Raw genomic sequence first — 24,035 nt, forward strand, 5'->3', positions numbered from 1 at the left:
TTGTGCGAACGTGGAAGAGTGCGAGAGTTGCGGAGTGAAAAAGCTTGATGGGTCCTTCATCTTTCCATCCATTTGTTTGACCTTTCGAACTTTGAATCATCTCTTTTTAATTTTATTTTATTGTTTTTTTCTTTTTTTATGGCTCTCGTGAAATTCAAAATTTGAAGCCAATTACCCATCCAAAATTTATCATATATATAATATTTAATATGGTATTTTTTTTAAAAATTATTTGATTTTTGAAAACTATTCTTAGAAATAACGGTAATATTGATTGAAACTAAGTCTTATGTACAGATGGTAATTTATGATGGTGTTTGTATTAAAATTAAAATATTCTATCATATAGCTCAACTTAAACTCGACACGAATAATAATTATATCAAAAAATATAAACTCATCATATCTAATAATCAGGTTGAATTATGTTTGGTATATTTTAATATTTTAATAATATTTAATTAAATTAATAGCGATATTATTAGATAGTTCAATTTGGATCAAATACGGGTTATAAAGATTGACCAAAAAATTATACATTTATCAAACAAGTTATGCATGTCCACGCGAACTTGATTAAAACCGATTTATACTCGACTTAAACCTATGAAAAATGTATTAGGTTCGTGTCATATCGGTGAATTCATCTTTATTTTTCAATATAATTTATTTATATTTGGGATAAGTATACGTTTTTTTACTCAAATTTGAATAAAATTTTATTTGATTAAACTTTTAAATGGATTATTATTTTTTTTGGTTACGTTTGAAGAAATTATATTTGAAAATGATAGGACATGTTTAAAAATTATATTCAAATATTTTAAAATTCATATGTTAATGATCATGAAGTTTGAAAAATTCTCCCAAAGATAAATTTATTAAAATATACAAATTTATTTAAAATAATTGAATTTTATATTAGAATGGAGTAAGTATCGGTTCAAACTTGCTTATAATGAAGCCAACAAGCTTAAAAGTGTGATTAAACTAACAAACATGTTGCATGCATGTAGAATAATTAAATTCGCATACAATTTTTAATATGAGAAAATGTAAATAATTAATTTACAATATAGTTTTCTTATATTAAAATAATTAATTATTTTTAAAAAATAATTACCAAACATAATCTTAACCTCCAACCCTTAAGACCATGTTGTTGGGAAAATCTATTACAATATGCCAAAATACCACATCTAAACGAAAATAATGATATTAGCTTTAATTTTTATTTTTTTTTGTCCTTTTTCAATGTTCATATTCTTATATATATCTATATATCTAGTTTCAATAAATATTGGATTCCATGTGAATGTGAAAATTATTAAAAAAAATAAAATAAAAATATGAAACTATGTTTGGTTATTTGAAAATCGAGGAAATAGCATAAAAAAATAGAATAAAAGAAAATTAATAAATATGTTTTAAAGTAATAATTTATGTCAGTATTCGGTAAATTAACTTAATAACTTAAAAGGTTTTCATAACTTAATTCAAATCATTAAATAAATTAAGTTAGTTTAATAAAATAACTTAAAATAAAAAATAATATTAAATAATAAATAAAAATAATTGATTTATTTTTAAGTCCATATATTAATTTTACTTTTTTACCCTTATTTTAATTACTTTTACTATCTCTTTTGTTATTTCATGACATATTGATTATTACTTGATCTCATTTGCTCTAATTGTAATTTACAATAAAAAAAAAACATGTTAATTTGATGATTTAAAATAAATTTTATCAAACAATATTAATACTTAAAATAAAAATTAAATAAAAAATTTTAAGTAAGCAACATGAATATAATTTAAGTTGTTTTTTCCTTAATATTAATTTGAAATTTTCTTTAATTTTTTTCTTCTATTAATTTGCAACAACCAAACATGCCCTAATCAAGTGAGAAACTTTCCAAAAGAAGAGTCCCATTGAAATTGGGATCACAGACAATGATAAGTCTCATTTTAGGTGAATTTGGGCTTCTTCCTAAGGCCAAAAAATAATAATTTACGGGAATCATAGTTTGTAAAAGTCAATGCTTGGTAATGATGCTAAACAACATTAATTTAATAAATCATGTGTTCTTTATTCTTAGGGTTTACGCGGTTTGAATTTTTTTGGCTATCGGATCAGATTAATGAACACAATTCAAATGTTGTGTAATGCATTATATTATATGATTGAGTTTATAATTGGAATCCACAGATTATAACAACCCACTTGCTGAAAAATTATTAATTATAGTACTTTTATAAAATCTCTAAATATAATTTTTTGGTTGTAAGTGTTTTAATAACATATAGAAAAAAATGATTTTCTTTGGTTTTGAAAATAAATATTTAAAAAATAGTTTTAATGTATATATATATATTTTTTAAAATAAAAGGTGCTTGAGAAATTTTAATATCTTCAACATATTTTTTATGTTTTAAATATTTTTTAAAATAATAATCATATATAATATTTTATTTTCAATAATTTCTTGGTATATTTACGATTATTTTTAAAATCAGAATCAAACAATAATTAAGACTATCCTTAAGAGTGATTCAAAAAAACATTCCTATAAACTTTCTAATTCTTGAAGAATAAAAAAAAAAATAGTATTATAAATGATAAAAATGTTTCTTAAAATCACTATTAAACGGGTTATAAGAGTGCGTTTAACAATATTTCGAGTAGAAATATTTTTTTTAAAAGTGAATTTTAAGATAATCACCTTAAAAGTGTGTTTAGTAGTGATTTTATAAAATGTTTATAATATTTTTAACATTTGAATTATAATTTTTTTTAAGTGTTAAAACGGTTAAAAATACTTCCTAAAATTATCACAAATAAGCTTTTTAAAGTTTATCCATAAAATACTATAGGTAATTTATCAACATTATAAGATTTTATTTCAGAGTGATTTTAGGAAATCTTTTTTTAATTTAAAAATCTTTTTAAAAAATGAAATTAGATGTTTAGTAAATTTTATGAAACACTTCTAAAATTTTGAAAATTCGTTTATAGTGTTTTTTCTTTTAAATATTCAACAACATTTGATAAATGATTCTCTTAAAAATATTTTACTAAAAACATATTGAATAAAATACTGTCAAATATATTATAAGTGAATTTTTTTTTCCAAAATTTTAATAATATTTTATCAATTTCATCAAGTATAATGCATTTGGTATTGATTATAAAAAAATATTTTTAACATTTGAATTTTTTTGTTTTTAAATATTAGAAAAACTAAAAATACTTCTTAAAATTACTCCCTAACACAATCCTTCATTTTTTTCAAAATCCTTTTTAAACTTAAAAGTTAAAAGTGATTCCTATAATAACCGACAAATGGATACGTTGCAAGAAAACTCTCTATTTTCAAAACAATTCTTAAAAATCTATTTTATAAACTGTTAACATTACAGGCAGTTTTCTTGTTGTTTTATTACCAAAAAAAAGGAGAAAAAAGCCGTTGAGAAAAACATTTACCAAAGTTCCCAAACATAATGTAAGATTTGATTGGGTGATTGGATTATTAGTTAAGATATCTGATACCGTCATCCTAACAATATGTTGTTTCATCCATATACCCAAACAGAGATTAACAGAATAGAACCACTGGGACCACTTGGTGGAGAAGTCATTGGGACTACTTTTGAGGCATCATTTTCTCACGAAACAAACACATCTGCCAATTGGCTCACACTTGAAAACCCCACCAAACTCAATTCTGTCGAGAAGCAAAAATTGAGACGTGATTGTCAATTTTCTTTTATCATTGAAGACTCGAAGTTGACACCTATATCCATCGTGTCCAAATATTTATAATTATTATATTTTTGGACTTACTATAATATCCAAATTAAAACTAATAAATTAAATGTAAGACTCAATTAAAAAAAAATCCTAATACCAACTATTCTCGTGATTCATGAAAGATAGTATGAAGAGATTTGGGGTTCATGTTCAAACTCTATTGTATGCGACTGACTTGCTAAATAGACGACGAATGTATACCACTTGGAGCCCACTTGTAGCTGCCAACAAAATGTACTCTGCCAATGTGTAGAAGACCACACGCCTTCGGGTGCTTTCATTTGCTACAATGAGAAAACAAACAACGATTTTGGTGTAAGATAGAAGTATGCAACAAGTAAATGTATAATTTTTTTATGAGTAAGATGTGTATCGTTTGCATCTTGGGTGGATTGGTGTAATCGATTTGATCTTTCGGTTTGATCATCATTTTTAATAGTTGGATCATATATAAATTAAGTTAATTTAGAGTGGTTTAATTCAGGATTCCAACACTCGTAATATAATGAAGTTAATTTAACATTTTTTAGGGAATTTGGATTGAATTTTGACTATCTTATCTGAAAACTAATTAATGGTTAATAAATGTTTATTTCAAGATTTCAACAATCCTAATATAATTAAGGATTTTAACAATTTCATGTGAAAATTAATTAGTTGTTAATAGATGTAGTATTGTTGTATCTTAACAATTTTTCCCTCAACATGAGACTCTAGTGATTTGAACTCATGATTCTGACTTTGATACAATTTTTTTGATTGGGCTTTGATTGTCTCACCGAAAACCAATTTGTGGACGTTGAGATCAGGGTAGAATTTTTCTAACATTCAACATCATACCTTACAGACTTATTGTAAGAGTTATCATTTGGGTAACATATCGTTAGGTTTAAGAGTGACATTGTTGCGGCCTAACATCATGAAGTAATGTTTTGTTTATTATTTAAATTTTTTAAATATAAATATATATAAAATATCTTAAAATTAGACAATACCGTGCAATCCAATTTTACAAATTATGAATTATATAATCCAATTAATATAACTAATCTGAACCTAACTCGATCAACTCAATCTTAATCTAGACTTGAAAAAATGAGTATGAAATGGACTTGGGTTAAAACTCCGGGTTTAAACTCCGGTTTGGTTATACACAATATTTCTCAATCCATTAAGACTTAAGTTTACCACCACTCTAATCCAACCCAAAAGAAGGAAATGTGTGATATCTATTGGATTTTTTTGTTTATAAAATAGAATGCAATTTAAGGTAACTTACTAGCACGGTGCCTAGCATCCCGGGCTTTCAAATATTTTTGCTCGGCCGCGACAGACAACAGGGCCTCCCTCAGCTCGGTGATCCTCACATTCACAGGGTCCAAATGTTCTGCAAAATGTATGCATACATTGAGAGAGAGAGAGAGAGAGAGAGAGAGGGAGAGAGAGAGAAGGGTAGAAATTAGAATTGAACTGACCATCTTTAGCTAAATCATACTCATTCGGGATGTGGCCAACGTGTATGTAGAAAGACACAGTCTCTGGGGTAGCAACTGGATTATTGAAACAAAATTTGTATGTTCCACTTTGTGGGGCCTTGAACTCAAATTTTTCTCCGGACGTTCCCTTCAGAGCATGCACTATGGCGCCTCCCGGAGATGTTACCTGCAAATTAAATCCAAAGACATATTGCAACCAAAAATGTCAAAGAAAATCGTCTTTGAAATTCAAACATTTTTTTAAAACCCGTTCTATCAAAAATAATTCCAAAACCATCGCAATTAATGATTTCTCGTATCCAAAAAAAATAGTTATACCAAACTCTAGTTCATGAACTTTTAGGAGAAGAACGACACAGAATCGGATCAATGGAAAGCTTACAGTGAATTCGATTCCGGGGTGATCGGAGTTCCAAAAGATGTCGTGATCAATAACAACGAAGTAGCCAGAAACGGTGTCTCCTTCAAAGTGAACGGCCTCGGAGACACATTCCATGTTGCTCACGGTGATTGAAAGAGAGCATCCACGGCTGAAAAAGCTCAGAACGAACCCCAGCGCTGTGAAGAAGCTTCTTCTTAGCTCCATTGGAGATTTGCTTTTTGAGTTTTTCAGAGAGGAAAGGGTCTGCAATGGCCTGAGGAGAGGGAAACAGTCAAGGCCGAAAGTTCGGTTTTATGGTTACTCCTTTAAACGTTCTTGTGATACACCCAGAAAGCACTGGGCCTCAGCCCAACGGATTTAGATTGGCCCATCATAAATGGGCCTTGGCTCTAACGAAGCTAAAATAGTGAAGGCTTGGGCTATGTTTGGTTCGGTAATCGTTTTAAAAATAATTTTTTGAAAACTTTATTACGTTTTATATATATATATATATATATATATATATTTCAAAACCCCCTAAACCCATCTATTTGTTCCTGTTTGGAGGCTCAGCTCACAGTGGTGAAAATGGAGGGTTCTCTGCAAATTCCCGCCTTCAATCTACTTCCTTCATCTCTTGATTTTGCTTCGGTCGAATCCAGAAACGTTCCCGCTGTAATCTCACGCATTTTTTTTCCCCTTGAATCCTTAAATGTATGTTTAATTTTCAAATTCATATATGTTATTTAATTTAGCATTTTTTTCTTGTGATCCAAAAAGGTATTTATTGGATGCATCAAGAACTGGAGAGCTTTCTCCAATTGGAACCCCTCCAATGGCGGCCTCGATTACTTGCAGGTTTGTCGTCTTACCCTCCGTTTGGTTGCTCAGAAACCTCAAGAAAAATACTAGGAAAGTTGTTCTGGAATTCATATTCATTTTACAGTGACTGCAAATCCTAGTACCGTTATATTCTATTGCACAATAATCGTTAACAATAATTTGTACCAATAATTTCATCATCATGGATGAATACATAAGACAATTGCTGATGGTCATGATAGATATGTTGGGTATGATATCGAAGTTATTGGCATTCTTTTTTTCTTAAAAATTTTATATGTTATTTTTATTTTTGTTGTTATATTTGGTTATATGAAAGAAAATCAAATATAATTAAAATTAGTTGGAAACTCATATACTTTAAAATTATTGAATCCTCGGATAGAAGAGAAGAAAAAGTGAGATGAGTTTGAGGAAACATCTAAAAGTAATTTATTGACTTTAAATCTAGTATTTATTTTATTTTTTTTCCATTTTTTATTTCCTTGCATTTTTTTCTTTCTATTTTCTTTCCATCACACTTTCCATCAAATTTTCTAAGAACCAAACATGGGTTTAGTGTGTTGCTTTGTATAATGATTATGTGATGAAACTATGATTTTTCATGAGTAATACACCTAACCATTATGGAAGAACATTGTTTGATTTGTTTCAATGCTTTGCCTTCAGAGACTTATTAAGGTTTATAATTTGCATTTTTAATCAAGGTCTGCACTCACTGTTATCCATGCATGAAAATTTAGGAAAGAGTGGGTTCGTCCACAGTAGAGGCTATGCTATCGAGGTCTGCTCCAGTATTTTATGGCGATCTTAGAAGCCATGAAAGGGTAATTTTTCATAGCTTTTCTATGTATTTCTACCATTTCCATATTGGATGAGAATAGCCAGTTTATTCCATTACCCTTTCTTTTTGTAGGTTCCCTTACCATTTTCAGACTTTATTGGTTTTTGTAAGCAACGCCTCCAAGACAAAGATGTTGGTGGCAGAGTTTGTTTTGAATCAGAAAGGCATGGACTGGCAGGGTCTGATGCAGAACAATCCAATTCGCTTTTAGGAGATGCTCCTCAACAAATTTATTTAGCACAGGTTGCAAACGGGAGGCCTGAGATAGTTAGATTATTTTCTTGCTTATTTTATTTTATTATTATTACCTTCTTTATTTTTATTTTTTTAATTTTAAAATTAAAATTAACTTCCTTAATATTTTATTCTTCAAATATTTGTAACTCTCAAATCTATGTTGTTGTTCTTATTAGGGTGTGCTACCAAACATATGCATTTGTTTATAAGGATAGCAATGCTGTTATTTTGAAATGAAAATTTGGTTACTTCTGTAATTCAGGTACCAATTATGAATGTGGAGAATGATGATAAAGTTCAACTGGCAACTTTGATAGAAGACATTCAAACGGTTTGGCATTTCTTTCCAGCACTCCCTCTATGTATTTATTTTTTGTGGCTCACCACCAAAAGAGGCTTATATATATTTTAAATTTATTTTTTTTGGTTTTTTACTTTTAATTTTTGTCATTGGAGTTTGATTTTCTGATAAACTCTTTTATCAAAAAAATATCTTCTGATGAGCTCCTTGTGCAGTATGATTTTTCTGAAAGACTCTGGTGAACTTCTGCAGCCTGCATTTTTGGAGACAAAAACACTTGCTTCTATTAACTTATGGATGAACAGTGCTCAAGCTAGATCAAGTACTCACTACGATCCACACCATAATCTTCTATGCATAATTGCTGGCTGCAAGCAAGGTTTGCTTTTTGTTTCTAAGGAAGCATCTTTTCCTACTTACCTTCCACTCATATGTTCATGGTTATGTAAGGGCTCCTTCAATATTTATTTGAGGATGATGTAAAGCATCTAAAGATCTTTTGGTGCTTACAGCTTGATGAACTTTTCATGTTGTTTGCATTATCTGTCTTGTAACACAATAAAATCTGGTGACATATGCGGAGTTTAATTTATTGACTAAGAAAGCATATATGTGCTTGTGTGAGAATCATGGGAACTTCATGTTCCAGTAGTGGACTCTAAAAGGAAGAATTAAAGAAAAATGTTCACAATCTGGGAAATGATAAGGTGTATTGCAAGAAGTGAATAGTATTATTGTCTCTGAATCATTTCAAATTTGCATTGGATGATGTTACTGAGGGTTTTGAGATCTGTGGAAAACTACGGGATCACATAGCTTACCTTAAAGAGAAGGTGAAATGAAGAATTCCAAAATATGGGAAAAGATGATGTGTAACAAAAGCAGAGAGTAAGGTTATTTCTTTGAGCATTATTTCAAAATTGCATAGTATTAGTATTGTTGAGGATCTTTTAGATATATGGTAATCAATGGGAACCTAAATCTTATTCTTGCCTTAAAAGTCTATTAAGTGGCTTTCAATTGTCAATAATTACAAATACCATTTTGGGTGGGCGATTTTGATTTTTCAATCCAGATCTTCCTCAATCATGTAATATTAGTTAAGCATGCCTCAAGTGGATTTCCTGGGATGTTTTTACAATTTGCAGATTGCTTATGGTTATCTTTTAATCACACTTCAGGCTCCAGCAAATACAATTGATCTTAATAAACTTGAAGGAATCAAGTACAGGAGAGGAACTCTGGAGCTGGCTCGTACAGGTGCTATGGAGGAAACTATCAAACTTAATATCAGACTTACCATCAAACTTGCTATTAGAAACCTTAGGGTTTTGGTTATGGAGGAAAATTCTCTGGCCCATACAAGGAAAGAATATCATTTAAGCAGGCTTGGGACCAAAATCTGTCAGTAAATTATACTTGAATAATCCTGCATGAAACAAGCTTTAACTCCAAAAGAAACCTGTACTTTATAATATTTGTAGGGTGATGGCCTCCTCAATCCTCAATCCTCAAAAGGACATCTTTTGTATCCTACTCCAATTTCCAGTAGGTTGAGTAGGTATAAATTACTTCCCCATGCATCTAATGTATAATGCCTAAATGTGTTTTGCATAGTACCGCCTACCATGGTCATCATTATGCATTTTTTTATCAAAGAGAATGATATTTAAATATATATTGATTCTGGTAAAACAAATTCAGTAAAATATCAGCACTGATGTGCTAGGCAGAAGGCTTCAGGTGATGTTTTCTGTTCCTTGGCTGTAGGCTGTAGCAATCTGAATCTAACTAGGTTAGGAGATCTTGACTCATGCAGTGTGGAATTGTCCTTGGCCTGAATTTAATTTTATCATTTTCTCAATAATATCTGCCAATGCATTGTTCCAAGGGTTTTGGGTGTATTGCAATTTTAATTTCCACGAAAATTGAACTAGTTTTGGACTCTATTTTGTGTGTGATAGAGGTTTCCCTCTGGAATAAGCTTCATTTACATCCTTTTGACTTTTATGAAATCATTTGTCTATTTCAAGATGAACTAGTTTAAGATTGAGCTTTCATGTGGAATGATTTTGTATTATATATTTTTATTTTTGCTTTCAAGTTTATAATGTGCTCTTATGATGACCAATCTAATCCTCTTTTTGACAAACTTTTTGTGCTTCTCAGTTGTTTTATGGCCCCCTTCTGCAAGTCCCTTGTTATATCCAATGCCTATATATGGAGAGGCCTCAAACCATAGGTATTCTACATTATGTATCAGTAACAGTAAACTAAAATGAAGAAAATTAATTGCTTCTAGTATTAGGCTTCCATTCAGGGTGGACTTTTAAATTTCCAGCTTGTAAGGCTCAATCTTTTAATTTCTTGTTTATTCTTCTGGAAGTTCTGTGGCTTTAGAGGATCCTGATTTTTCAATTCATCCAAGAGCCGAACACTCAATGAAGCACTCTCAGAAGGTTATTCTTCATGCAGGGGATGCACTGTTCATTCCCGAAGGCTGGTAAGGTTTAAATCCTTGCTTCTCCAAAACAATATTGCCTTCTCACCTTTTGATTATTCCATGTGGTTTCTAAATTTATTGATGACCTCCATGAGGATTCTGAAATGACAATTACATCATTTCTGTTTTGTTATTAACTGGAACCTCTTTTTGGCGGCCGTTGTATACACTGTGTGTACTTTTGTGTGCCCCTTTTGGCGCTTTTATACTATTTTCATTTACCTATCAAAAGAAATTAACTGGAACCTCTTTTTCTACCTTACCTGCTATGTGTTTTATGACTGTTTTGCTCCTTATTCATCAGTTAATGAGAAATCTAATATTGGCCACTATAAACCTCTGACATATACAAAGAATATTTTGCATTATATATGTAATGTTGACTCCTAGTCAGACTTTGGACATGGACGTGTGAACGATGGTTTGAAAGCCATAAGGAAAATTTCATTTAAAATATCCTTTTCATTAGGCCTGAGCTAGGTCCATTCTTGAGTGGCATTTAATTTGTTTTGTGATGGAACATCAAATTTTCTCCCCAACATTAAAAGGTTAGAAAGGTAAATGCATCTTGATAATATTTATAGAACAAAGGGACGATTTTTTTTTTTTTTTTTTGAGGAAGGATGATGGAATCATTTTCAGAAATCTCAGGGGAGTTCACTGTTATTTGATCCTTTAATGGAGCACATAGTAATTCAATGATGTTTTCTTATGTTAACAGTCCCCAGAATCATATAATCACTAATTGGCTCTGGGAATTGGGAGCATCATCTCTCAATTCTAGGTAGAGTCATTTTTCTTGCCCATATTTTGATGTCACTGAATTGGATTTCTAGTGCTAGTTTTGGTGTTTAAGTGCAAACAAAAAAGAGGGTAGAGGCTCTAGCAGCACCATTTTATGAGCTTATTGTGGTTAACTCAGTTCATGTTCTTTATGGGAGTTTGAGTCTGCTGTTACTTCATATTTTTCAAATTCAACTTCCTTTACCTATGGAAATGTATGTGTTTGTCTGGGCCCTGATCTTTTCCTGTCATTTCATTCTATCAAAAGTCATTCTGCTATTGAAGTGTGCATCTTTGGACCATTTTTTTTATCCCTACTTTATAAATTTTAACCTTTCCCAAATCCTAAGATGCTTCCATTTTCAATGATGCACTCATTACTGTTGCTGTCACTAGTCTTCATTAAGCATTTTAAAACTGTCTCCTTCAATGTGCCTGTCACTGATCTAGTTGTTTCTATTACTGTTTTTATTTATGCCGGCATGGCTACTTGTAGAATCATAACTCAATTAACCCTTTTTTACCTGACCATTTTGTGCTGTTAACCCTAGAAGTATTGTAATTGATTGAGCTTCTCACCATACACTAGTATGATACTTCTGAAGGCGCATCTCTGTTAAGCCAAGAACCTTGTTTCTATCTGCTTAAAGCTTACTCCTCTAGATTTGGTTGTATTTATTTGTTCCTTTAAGGACTATGAAAAACCTGCAAGTTTTAAGCAAGTTTCTTGGTCATAGATCTGGCTACGATTCTGCATCTGATTGTTGATTCTTCAATTGAAAATTTTGATCTGAAAATCATGCTCATTCAATGACAAAAAAAAAGCACAAAATGATGTAGCTCATTGGAAGCCTACCATGTTAGTGTAGATGCAATTGACTTGAGGGAAGTTTTATGTGAAAAACTGTGAGGCTTCTTGCTTGGTGATGGATTAATGTGTATATGTAATTTAAGTGATTGCAACAAGCTTCCTTTTTCTAACAAAGCCTGCTAATTTGATATTGTCATCCCTGCCCTGGTTGGAAGCATAGTTCACTTTTTCATTCTTGTTTTACATATTTCTTTTATATTGTAAAATTATACCTAACATGCTTTCTCTATCATCAGATTTAATATATGTGTTAAGGAATTTTGTTGTTTCTGATTGCTTCAGGTTCCATCAAGTGGATAGTAATGATCTGACTATTGCTGTTAACTTCTGGTGGCGGTCAAACATAACGTCCAGCCTGTCAGAACACATGGATGCATATTATTTGAGGAGAATATTGAGGAGGTATTTGTGGTTATTTTCTTTCAAATATTTCATTTAAGCATTAGTAACAGAGTAGACTTACTTTGGTTCTGTTTCCATTTCATGGTTCATTTGCTCGCCAACCATTGTCTTAAATTCCAGATTAACTGACAAAGAAATGGTATGTCTCCCCTCTCTTAGTTTTCTCATTTTCAAAAAGTGTTGATAATGCTGGATTGAAACTGACTCTTTCTCTTTTTCTTTCTTTCTTATTTATTTAAGGTTTTCATTTTATTTTATTATTATTATTTTTACTTTCTTGCATAAGGACAAATATTTCCTTCACTGGTGGAATATTGTAACTTTTATAGAGCCTTCCCTTATTCATGATTTCCATCAATAATTTATCTATGCCTTTCTAATTTTGAACCACTATTTATCCATCTCACTTCTGAGGATAGAAGGACTTTGTCATCGTCTACTCAAATGCTTGACGGTCATGAAAACTACAAGTTTTCCCTTAAAATACTTGTTGAACTCTAATCTCTGCAAAAACTTGGGACAAGTAATTGACATAATGGTGAATGTGGTTATGTATATTTGGCGATATTATCAAATCTCTAATGAAGCTCTCTGGTACTTGTCACAAATTATCCCAGATTCATCTTGTTGCCTTTGCTGCACTCTGCTTAGAGCAACATGTGGGTTCTGATAGCCATGGGGTAAAATAGTTCAGCTTAAAATATTTGTTCTGAAATTATCATTGCTGGATCTTCTGTAAAAACTTGAGTGAAACTGGCAGATGTAATGCTCAATGTGGTATATATCTGTGCAAATATTGCCTCAGCTAAACTGATGTTCTCTAGAAATTTGCCTTGATTTATTCCAGAATTTCGCCTTGTCACATTTGCCATCCAAAAGCTCCAGCTATGAATTAAATCATCTGAGGCCTTTATCACATGATCCATGATCTGTTGTTAAATTTTGATTCAAATTTATTATATAGTGTCAGTCCTTTATCAGTGAATTTTACTCTACTTTTCTCTTTTTCTTTTTTCCTTAGTCAAAAGCATAAGGCATCTTCCTTTTTTTAAATAGGACAGAATCAACTGCTAGGTGAGAATTCTGCTGGTATGGAGAAAATGGAAAAGCATTCATGTGAGCTGCCTAATAATGGAGAATCAGGTCAGTTTCTTTTGGTTGCCCTTTATTTTAGTGGAATACCCTATGGCTGGTGGAGATACTGAAAATATGCATATGTTAAAATCTTTCTGAGAAATTTATTAATACAAAGATTACTTGGTCTAGTATTTTCTTTACTCATTAGAGAGATGAGGATGTTGTTCCCTATTTCTATACAAGGTTTAATTTTCTGATTTGTTCAACTTATTACTTGCCAGATAATCATGAAAGTGATTTGGATCAGACGTGTGCGAGCAAGGATTTAAAAGGGAGTAAGCTAAAGCAGAGGATTATGTTGCATGAAGTGGAACCCCTTGCACTGCAGGCACTTCACAAGCTTGTTGCTTTAGTCCATGACTCAGTTAAGGTTGCTGATCGAACTGAACCAGTGCACTCCACTTCAGGAAATGATTCTGATGTTAAAGTGAAAAGTGAACAAAAGAGAATTGTGGCAAGCGATCTATTTCATTTAGAAGATGACCCGCTCGCTAAAATTTTGTGGACCCTCGAGCCACTTACACTTCAGAATGTCTTTCTTGCCATGGTGGTGAGTTTGTATCTCCTTCAAAGCCTACACTTTTTAGTTGGTGAATGGACTTCCTGTCAACCTTTGGTTGAAACAATCCATGCTTCATGTTGTTTTCCTTGATAATTTAATCTGCCCTGTTATATTTATTGTGTCATGGAATAAGTTATTTAAATCTAAATGGACACTCCTATGTTTATTGTAGCTTGATTAATACTTATGAGGAGATCTGCTAACATGCATCTTTATTCTCACTAATATGCTAAGCATCAACTTGAAGTGGGCAACAGGTAATCATACAGGAGTTGATTGATTTAGGTCCCTTGCATCTTGAATAGAGATATAAACCCTAGTGTGACCAATTTGGTTGCTTGATTTTTGGTCTGAGATGACATTATGAAAATGTCAGCCTTGCATCATGATTAATTGTAGGAGATGATGCTGGTAGAACACCCACCTTTTGTCATAATGAAATCATTGTATGTTTGGCCACTATGATTTGTATTTGTTGAAACTAGTCTCTGAAGGAAATACAAACTCTTTTCCAAGTGTATCACAATATATTGTTCTTTGCAGCACAACTTCCCAAGAACTTTGGAGGCTCTAATATTATACTTGCTTTCACCGGTAGGGGCTGAAGTCCTAACACGGAAATTTGAGGAAATGGATCAACATATCACTGAAGAAGAAAGGTTCATGTTGGGCTACACATAATAGTTTATGAATTTTTTTTTCATTAATTAGATATTTGTCTCTGATCTGTTATTCTGCATTCATGGTTTTAGGAATGAATTCTACCAGCTTTTTTATGGTGTATTTGATGACCAATTTGCTGCAATGAAAGCAATCTTAAATGGGAAAGAGTCATTTGCACTCCAGGTAATATTGTTCTCTCTCTCTCTCTATATATATATGTGTGTGTGTGTGTGTGAGTATGAATGCATAAGCTTTTTAGAAGAAAACTTCATTGCCATATCAAGACCATGAATAATCTCTTTGGTTTGAAATATTGTTGGTGAAAGGAAAGCATTATCATGCCAATGACAGATGGGCACCCATTTTGTGCATTGATTGAACTCTTTCATAGGTGCTTCTTGTAACCTTGATTATCTCTTCATTATGAAGGACAAATGGCAAGTCCTGATGCTAGCTGAAGTTCTCTTGAAATCTTAAGAGGCTATATTTTTAATTGTTGTAATTATAGAAATCAGGTTCTGGAACTTCTGAACCCCACCTAACTTGGGGGGTTTGCAAAATAGCCTGAAGATTGAACGAAGTTTAGGGCTGTGATCGTCGGGTTTGGGCTAGAGAAACAAGATGGCTACTTTGCAAGTTTAAACAGAAGTGTGGAAATGTAGTAAAATGTGCAAGTGTGGAAAAAAGGAAGAAAAAACCAGGGATCCATGCTTCTACTTAAACTAAGCTTACACATTTTCACTAATCAAACTCTAATATCCATTTTACATTAAGGGGCCATGTTTGTAGAATCTGGAAGAGTTTCTAAATGTAAAAATCTTGTAACAAGACGGACAAATGGTGGACTCAAGTTACTCTGCAGGAAATTTCTGAACATGGCTAGTTTAACAACCTGACTTGAGACTTCTAATAACTCAAGTTACTCAACTAAACCCAAATAAGAAAAAACCTGTGTAAGCTACTTCTGACCGAGATACCAGACTAAAACTTGATATTTACCATTATAAAAATCACTTTGGTAGATTAAAACTTGAAACAGTGAGATAAGCTGAGACCCTAATGACTTAAACATCTATCATAGATACCTGTTGTTGAATTGAGAAGGTTTTGTAATTTGTTTATGGTCTGAAGCCATAATCTTAGGCTTCCAAAGAGGCTATGCCTTTTCTAACCAAGAACCACTACTGCATCACTGTTAAAAAATATATTTTTTAACTGTTAAAATGATTGCACATAAAAATGGTAGAATGATAGTTTGTTTTTTTATGTTAATAATGTTTGATAGATTTACCTATTTGATGAGTTTTAAAATATTCAAGGGAATTAGTTCAAAATTTCCTCGGGTAGTGAGCCCAAGAAATGGCAGCCTTTTTGCTATTGGAATTTAGTAGCAGCCAAAGCTTATATGGAAGAACTACTGCCAATAACACTCAAATAGGTGGGTACACCTGCCCTTTGTTGAGGTTGTTTACAAGGATGAAATAAGCTGGGGTAGGAAAAGGGTTCGAATCCATGTTCATACAATTATTGAAGATAATAGTGAATTATTATTTGAATCTTTCTGGGCATATAGTAATAATTCAGAATAGTTTCTTCTTGGGCCATGTACCTCATTTGTCTTAATGTCTTTCTACTTGTAGGCCATATATCATCTCAATTTCTGTAAATCTACTAGATTCTTTTAGAATTTTTTTTCCCTTGACCCACAGTCTTACAGTCTGAATCATGATTCAATTTGAATTCCTACTCATAATTTTTCTGATCCAGTTCAGCTTTGACAACATTTTTCCCAATGAACAGTCTTTTCCTTTATTTTAATCATGGCATTGTTTTCCTTTTTGCTTCTCTACTTTTCTATAATTAATCTCATTATTAATATGTTTATAAGCATGAACTTGTGTGCCTTTTTTGCTTCTTTTATATTCTTCGTCTATTATTATTATGTTTTTGGATTTGTGTGCTTTTATTTTCCTGCATCTGCATCTGTCTCCAATTTCAACCCCTTATAAGATCTCTAAGCTTGCCCATGAAAAATAAATCTTAGAAGTTTCAGAATCCAACATAAATGAACCTCATTGTCCAAGATTAGAAAAGTTTGTGTATTTATGATTTTCTATTTTTTGGACATTGAGATAAATTTTTTTGTTCCTGTTGTTTTCTGCTGCAGGCATTCAAGAATGTATTGGATCAATATCTGGGAGTAAATTATGATGGCCCAAAACCATTGGTTGGGTGAGATATACACTGACACAAACTTCTCTAAAGAAATTGGTCCCGCCAGTAACCACAAGTGCAAATCGATGCATGTCCCCAGAAGATGCTTTTGTCTCAATTGGTACTTTTACATGTGAGTCATCCACAGAATTGTAGAGTATGAATCATTGCTAACTTTAGATGGTGCTGTATTTCTCAGTTGAGTACGTGCTATCTGAGCCATGCTACATGATCTGCAATGCTAGTCCATTCATCATTTGATGTTCTGTCTCTGGTTTTAAGTTATGAGACATGTTTTTGTTCTTCATCCAAGTTACATGGCATAAAACATACTGATCCAACACTGTTCACCAAGATGATCTCAACTACCCACTAGTGTATTAAGAATATCACTCCCTGAGTATGATAACAAAATTTCTAAGTTTACCTTATAACCTCTTGATATGGGTGCCAAAGAAGTTAGATGGAAAGCTAAAATGGTATGTTGGTTAATGTTGAGATAAGAATTAGTTCTTTAAAAGATATAATTCATAAAATCTACAACCACCCCCAATCTTAATTGGCTATTGGTGTCCAAAGATCAGCAACAAGATGGTTAAAAGTGAAACCCTCTTGAAGCTTACCTGTAGCATAAACTCTTATGAATTGAAATGAGAAACAAAATTGCCAGAAAATAGAGGGTATCCTTAATGAATTAATGAAAATTTTTAGGCCAATGCTGTGTAAGAAACTAGTAGTTCTGGTGGGTCTCTCTTTGGTTACCTTCTCTTATCCTTTCCTTCGGTAATCTTTTCTTTACGATGATTCAGAATCTGCTGCTTCCATTATTCTTATCCCTTCTCAGGTTTTGAACAATTCGTATCAGTGAATATGAGTTTTCACTGTGGATAAGTAAAGCCAAACACCAAAGTTACAGTTAATGTTTGAAGAGGGCCATGAAAATATGTCCTACCCATGTACTCCTTTATCATTGAATGGTGTAATACTCATGAGGGTGGTGGAAAAAAGGGTGTTTGTATGGGGATTTGCAGCAGAAGGGGAAAAAGAGAGAAAAGCATAGAAAAGAAGTGGTTGGTAATAATTAGGATTGGAAGGGAAAAGGAAGGACTGTTGAGATGAGATTCCCTGATGGAAGATGACATATGCAAGTGTGTTGAGAGTCTTGAGACTTGAGAGAGAGAGAGAGAGAGGAGGGAATAGAAGAGAAGCTTTTGGTTTGTCTGTTTGTGCAACCGAGGGAAATAAAAAGAGGCAGTCTTTTTTACTAGGCAAATAGCATGTATTGTACCTTAACCCTGCAACTTACATATACTTTCTAAAAGCTTGGATATACCTTCACAACCCAACCCCTTCCTTTCATTAATCCCTAGGCCCCCTTTAGCCTTTATCTCATGAATATACTCTCATCAACTCTTGTAATTTTGGGTTTTTTTTCATAGGCTCTCTCTCAATTACAATGATCCGGTTTTTGCTCATTTTTTCTTCCTTCTTTCCTTTCCTTTCCTTTCCATTTGATTCCCATGCGCACACACTTTTCTCAATTTTAGTCAGAGAAATGATTAATACATAGAATGGCTTCTTCTATTATACATGATATCAAATCCTTTTCATTAGTTGAAAAACTTAAATTCTATCCTTGTATTTAGTTGAAAATCTCTGAAAACACCCGTCCCATTGGACTTTGACCTCGTTGTTATTTACTTGTATGCATCAATGGTTCATGGTAAAGGTTTTTTGATACGATATCACTTGGGTGACTTATCATTTTCCCAAGTTCTATTGAATCGTAGGGGTTGAGGTGCTGAGGCGAAAGGCTGTAGTATGGGGACGTGCACAGAATTTGAGAAAGGGGAAAAGAAAAACACACAATCCTTTGGTGATTCAAACTCTCAAAGTTGAATAGAGCATCATTTTCATAACCGTTGACATTTTCTCTTTCATTTTCTCACCATCCCCCATTGCCCCCTCTTTCTTTTTTCTATCTTCCATTTTTTTTTTTCTTTTCCTTTCTTTTCTTTTCTTTTCCTTTCTCTCCTTTTGGTTTTCTACCACCAAGGCCCCGGACCACCATCACCACCTCCCAAGCACAAACACACACACACAATCAACTCAGTCTCCTTTCTACACTCACGCTTACTACAGGTTTTACAGCTTCTCTGCTCATCTTTAGAAAAGGTTATTTTCCTTTGAATTTATCTATAATTTTTCCCCCTTAGTACCTCAAAAGAAAGTGAGGAGGAAAAGAATTTCTTGGAATTTGATTGAACTTTAACCCTCTTCAATTGGAATTTGAAGCATGTACAAAAGGTGAGCTGCTAGAATTTTCCAAAGCAGGCCTCCTCTGTTCTCTTGGGGTTAGTGTTTAGATTTAAAAGCTAAGAATCTCAATTTTTTTTTTCCAAAATTAAAAAAAAAAAGTAAATAGATAACCATCCAAACGCCACGTCTTTTTGACCTTTTTTCTTAGCATTTATGGAATAAAAAATTAGTTTTGAAGTCATAATAAAGGTGGGTTGTATGCCATGAAAGAGGTATATGCCCTTTTTTTACCTGTCAAATCCGAAAATTCTTTCATATTCTCTTCAAATATCCTAAATGCTTTTCATGTAAAAGAGTACACAACTAATTGAAAAAAGATCTAGAATCTTTCATATATATATATATATATATATAAATATTTATATATTTTAATAAAAATCCAAAATATTTAAAAAAAAAAGCTCTTTTGTTTAGATGAATTCAAAATTATATTTTAAAAAGATTTAATTTCTATAATAGTAAACGAGGATGATAATTTTTTAAAAATATATTTTTGAGAATGAATAAAATTTTGAAGTGGTAAATATTTTTTTTTAAATAAAAAATTATTTATATCTCCATAAGTAATATGACATTCTTGATTGACAAAATTACAATAATATCATTCGGATGCCTCATTATACTTTTTATGTCTTCTAGGCTACATGATTACCTCTGACGAAAAAAAGAAAATAAAATGCATCAAACCCTTATGAGGAAATTAAACTACTAAAGGGAAAAAAAACAAAGAAAAAGAAAAAGAAAAGGGGAAATATGAAATGATGGGAGGCGGAGGGGGGTGTTTTCGTCAATTCGAGCAAGGGAGTTAAGTTACTGTTTTACCGTTGGGTTCTTTCTAACAGTCACCCCAGGTTTCGAAGCCATGGGCCTTCAGCAAGGAGTGGTCACGGTCGTAGGGTTGGAACTCTACGCCTCCCGTGTACTGTAGCATGTCCCTCATATTCACGCTAACGTTAACCGCTCCATCAGCACCGCCACCACTGCCTCCTCCTCCTCCTCCTCCTCCTCCTCCTCCACCACAGCCACCAGACTCACCGGTCAGACCCAGGAAGTCCCTGGTCAGCCGGTCGCTTTTTTGCCACGTGGAAAGGTTTCCAGAGGCGAAACCCAGGTACTCCGGCGAGATTCCGGCGCCCACGTGGGGGAATGAGCCAAGCTCCGCCATGTGTAGGCGAGACATGTGAGATTGTGAAGAGCCTGTGAATGAGATGTTGGCAGTTGCACCAACAGTTGCAGCCTTCTGGAGGAGTGCAGTGGCTGACAGGTGTGCCGAGGTGGGCTGTGTGCTTACGTGGAAGTTTTGGAAGGGTGAAGTCATCAAGTTCTTCTGCTGTGTCGGTGGGGGTGGTGGTGGTTGTTCTTGGAAAAATTGTGGAGAGATGGGAGATGGGATTTGGAGGTGGTGAATTTCAGGCTTGATCTGAAGTGGGCTTTGGTTAGGGTTGTTAGGGTTAGGGTTTTGAGGTGAATCCCATGAAGTTAGAGAAATGTGGGTTGGTGGGTTTGGGAAGTGCTGCTGCTGCTGGTGGTGGGTTGAGAAAGCAGGAAAGAAAGAACATGGGTTTTGTGGGTGAAGATTGAGAAGTTGGTTGGTTGAGTTCATCACTGAAAGCCTTGCACTTTCTTCAGCTAAAGCATCACAAAATGCTCTGTGGGTGATGAAGCTATCCTTCCTGAAAATCAAACCAAATAACTTACATTATCATCAGGACATGACCCACCAGTTCTAGTAGTGCAGACCGTAGAAAATTACTCACAATATATGAATAATTCCAACTATCATTCTAAGTAGAAGAACTTGATGCAAAAAGATCTTCTTAGACCAAGAAGAAACGAAAAAGAGGGGAAGAAGGAGAAGCCATGCATGTCTTGAAGAGTGCAAGAGCTCATGCATGCATAAAGCAAGCAAAAAGAAAGAGGAATTATCTTTGTGGGTCAAAATTAGAGAGAGAGAGAGATCATTGACTGAATGCTTTATGCATGCAAAAATGGGGGAGACATACAGGCCCAAAATTTGAAGAAACTAATAATTAAAACAACAATGACAATCTTTTGATATTAGAGCTCATGCACGAAGCAGGGATATGCAATTGAAGCCCACCATATAACTATTGATGAAGGAAAGAGAGAGAGAAAGAAAACAATAATAACTCACCATATCAGATATTTTTGCAGACTTATCAGTTTTCATAATGATGTTGCTCAGAGTTTCAGAGATTATCACCGATTTTCTTATCCATGAACACCCAAAAGTAATTAAACTTCCTAGCTTTTTTCTTAGACGAGCAGAGTTACCATCATTGTTTTTGAGACTGCAGTCGCTCCATTACCAAGTACACAACCAAAATGGAAGAGGAATTAACCCAAACAAAAAAAAAAGAAAGGAAATCAACCCATGCATCCAACAAATTGATAATTTATTAAAAGGGTGTCCTTCTAACTCAAAACCCACAATCTAATAAGTGAGGTTTCTCCGGATCGCAGGTTCCTAAAAGTAATAATAATTCTAAGAACACATGCATATACAGTTGGGACTTGAGAAAAACTCATGCTTGGTATATATATATATTGAAGAGCAGATAGTACAATACATAATGAAACAAAAGATTGTGTTGATTATTCTTTTTTTTTAAACTATAAGCTTAGCAGGTTCAGTCTTTGGAGATGGGTTTTCAGTTTCTCTTCCGTTGTCATCAGTAACAGACACTTGTATTAATGGTGCCCATTTCCAGGCAACCTGCCACTGCATTTAAGCTCCAGATATATTCCATGCAAAGCCTTGCCATGCTCTTCTGTTAAATCTAATATACACAAAAACAAAAACCCCCTTCTCTCCTCCCAAAGACACCAAACCACACTTCCCAGTTTAAACCAAAGGCCAACATGAGTACATGAGGGTCCAAAGTGATGAGTATATGATGGGATGCTGAGAAGTAATGAAAGAAGGGAAGATTATTGAGAATAAATTAAGGAGATGAAATGAATTACCTGGAGAAAAGGGTTCCGCAGTCACATCTGTATTCTCTAGTTCCACAGGTTTTAGAGTGAGCCTTCCAATCTGATTGAACTGCATAGATCTTTGAACACTTCTCACACTTCCATTTCTTCTCCCCATGTTTCCTACAGAAGTGTTTCTTGATTCCTGTAAGATCGCCAAGGGCCCTCGAGGGATGGTGGTGGACACATGTGGGCTCAGGGCAAACATAGGCTTTCTTTTTTATCTCTTTGCTGTTTCTTTGCTTCAGCTTCCATGGAAGGTTGTGGCCTCTCCTGTGGAGCTGAAGGTTCTGATCTCTCTGAAACCCTTTGTTGCAGATCTCACAGACAAATCTATTGGTAGCAAGTAGGGTCTTTGGAGATAAAGCAATCACTTCAGCATCTGGGTCTGCAAAACCAGAAAAGAGTAAGACCTTGTAATAAGACAAAATTCAGACATATAAGGTGTACAAAATTGAAGAGATGATAGAACAAGGATATATCCTGCCTGGGTTTCCAGGGAGGTTTCTCTTCTTCTTGATCTTCTGTTGATTTTGCTGCTGAGAAGAAATGCCTGAAACCACTGGATTCAAGCTGCTGAAGTCCTGAACTCTGGTGCCAGAAGAAACACTAGCTTCCTCAGATAAAGAAGTTGAATTGGACATGGCTGCAGGAAACATGCCTGTGAAGAAAAGTCCAAGAAAGAAAACCAAAAGGCAGAGAGATATGTAATCTCTCTTTGTTTTGTTTGATATCCACCACTTCCACCCTCGTAAGCAACCCCTACTTTTGCACCTTTGAAGAAAAAACCAAGAAGAGGAAGGACGAGAGGGAGGAAGGCAGAAACAAAGAGAATCCCCACCTCTAGCTTTGATATGCAAACTAAACACAGGCTTGATGGTGAACAGGTGGCAGTGACATTTAGCCACAGAAAGGCATCATTCAAAGGAGGGTGGCAAAAGCAAAATCTCGTGAAGAGATGATGATGATGGGTTATTCTCCAAGTCGCTATCTAACCATGGATTGCTTGTCTGAGCAGCTCTGCAAAACAATTCAGATATCTCTTTCAAATCTCCCTTAAACCCATTGAGCCCACACCATGCAATCAAACATGGAAAGAACAGACAATAAGATGGTTTTCCTCCAAATCCCTACAACCCTCTTCTTTCTATCTATATATGTGAATAAAGAGAGAAATTTTTCAGTAGCTGGGTTTTGTAGAGATGGTGTACAGATTGTGATGATTACAGTGGCAGACCATGGAGAAGGGGGTGACAAATTAGCCCAAAAGAAAATTCCTAAACAAAGAACATGTTCAGCTAAAGAAAAGGCAAGATAACCAAGAAAAAGCTAGGAATTCTGCAAAGGAAAGAGTGAGAGAAGATGTGAGGTGGTTTGGACTTTGGGTGAGGGCCAGCCCCAACTAAGGCAAAGACCATGAAGAATCCCACTTGATCCCACCTCTTCCTTTGAAATTTCCCTTTAATTTTCTTTTAACATTTTCTCCTTTTTCTATTCCATTTTCTCTTCCTCTCTATATGTCTGACGTTGGCACTTTCTGTCTTTTCCTTTGTTGCTGTTATAAGACACCCAAACCCTAAAAGGACCTTGATTTGAATAGAACTGTATTAAAAGGAGGGATTGCTTATTAGGAGGCTTAGGAGGATGAGAGACTTGGAAAGCTTGTTGTGGTAAAGGCAATAGACCCT

The 24,035-nt window shown here is 33.7% G+C and overlaps 3 protein-coding genes across 3 annotated transcripts; 1 reads left to right on the top strand and 2 right to left on the bottom strand.

Moving 5' to 3' along the window:
• Window positions 1-3,630: 3,630 nt before the first annotated feature.
• LOC100242680 (transmembrane emp24 domain-containing protein p24beta3) lies at window positions 3,631-5,958 on the bottom strand. The gene is made up of 4 exons (XM_002274697.4): window positions 5,693-5,958; window positions 5,290-5,476; window positions 5,094-5,201; window positions 3,631-4,098 (listed from the first exon to the last, which is right to left on the bottom strand). The coding sequence occupies exons 1-4, from the start codon at window positions 5,894-5,896 to the stop codon at window positions 3,965-3,967; spliced, it is 633 nt and encodes a 210-aa protein (XP_002274733.1). The 5' UTR covers window positions 5,897-5,958; the 3' UTR covers window positions 3,631-3,964.
• A 255-nt stretch (window positions 5,959-6,213) lies between these two features.
• LOC100247818 (lysine-specific demethylase JMJ31) lies at window positions 6,214-17,297 on the top strand. The gene is made up of 15 exons (XM_010647828.3): window positions 6,214-6,346; window positions 6,452-6,529; window positions 7,258-7,341; window positions 7,431-7,601; window positions 7,858-7,926; window positions 8,149-8,275; window positions 10,066-10,138; window positions 10,283-10,399; window positions 12,336-12,455; window positions 12,576-12,594; window positions 13,517-13,598; window positions 13,814-14,142; window positions 14,698-14,813; window positions 14,907-15,000; window positions 16,985-17,297. Exons 1-15 carry the CDS (start codon window positions 6,260-6,262, stop codon window positions 17,051-17,053), a joined length of 1,635 nt encoding a protein of 544 aa, XP_010646130.1. The 5' UTR covers window positions 6,214-6,259; the 3' UTR covers window positions 17,054-17,297.
• Window positions 17,298-19,876: 2,579 nt separating this feature from the next.
• Window positions 19,877-23,807, bottom strand: LOC100252929 (protein indeterminate-domain 12). The gene is made up of 3 exons (XM_010647827.3): window positions 22,835-23,807; window positions 22,339-22,735; window positions 19,877-21,023 (listed from the first exon to the last, which is right to left on the bottom strand). The coding sequence occupies exons 1-3, from the start codon at window positions 23,004-23,006 to the stop codon at window positions 20,186-20,188; spliced, it is 1,407 nt and encodes a 468-aa protein (XP_010646129.1). The 5' UTR covers window positions 23,007-23,807; the 3' UTR covers window positions 19,877-20,185.
• Between the last annotated feature and the right edge of the window lie 228 nt (window positions 23,808-24,035).

This window comes from Vitis vinifera, chromosome 7, assembly GCF_030704535.1.
Source record: "Vitis vinifera cultivar Pinot Noir 40024 chromosome 7, ASM3070453v1".
Taxonomy (NCBI): domain Eukaryota; kingdom Viridiplantae; phylum Streptophyta; class Magnoliopsida; order Vitales; family Vitaceae; genus Vitis; species Vitis vinifera.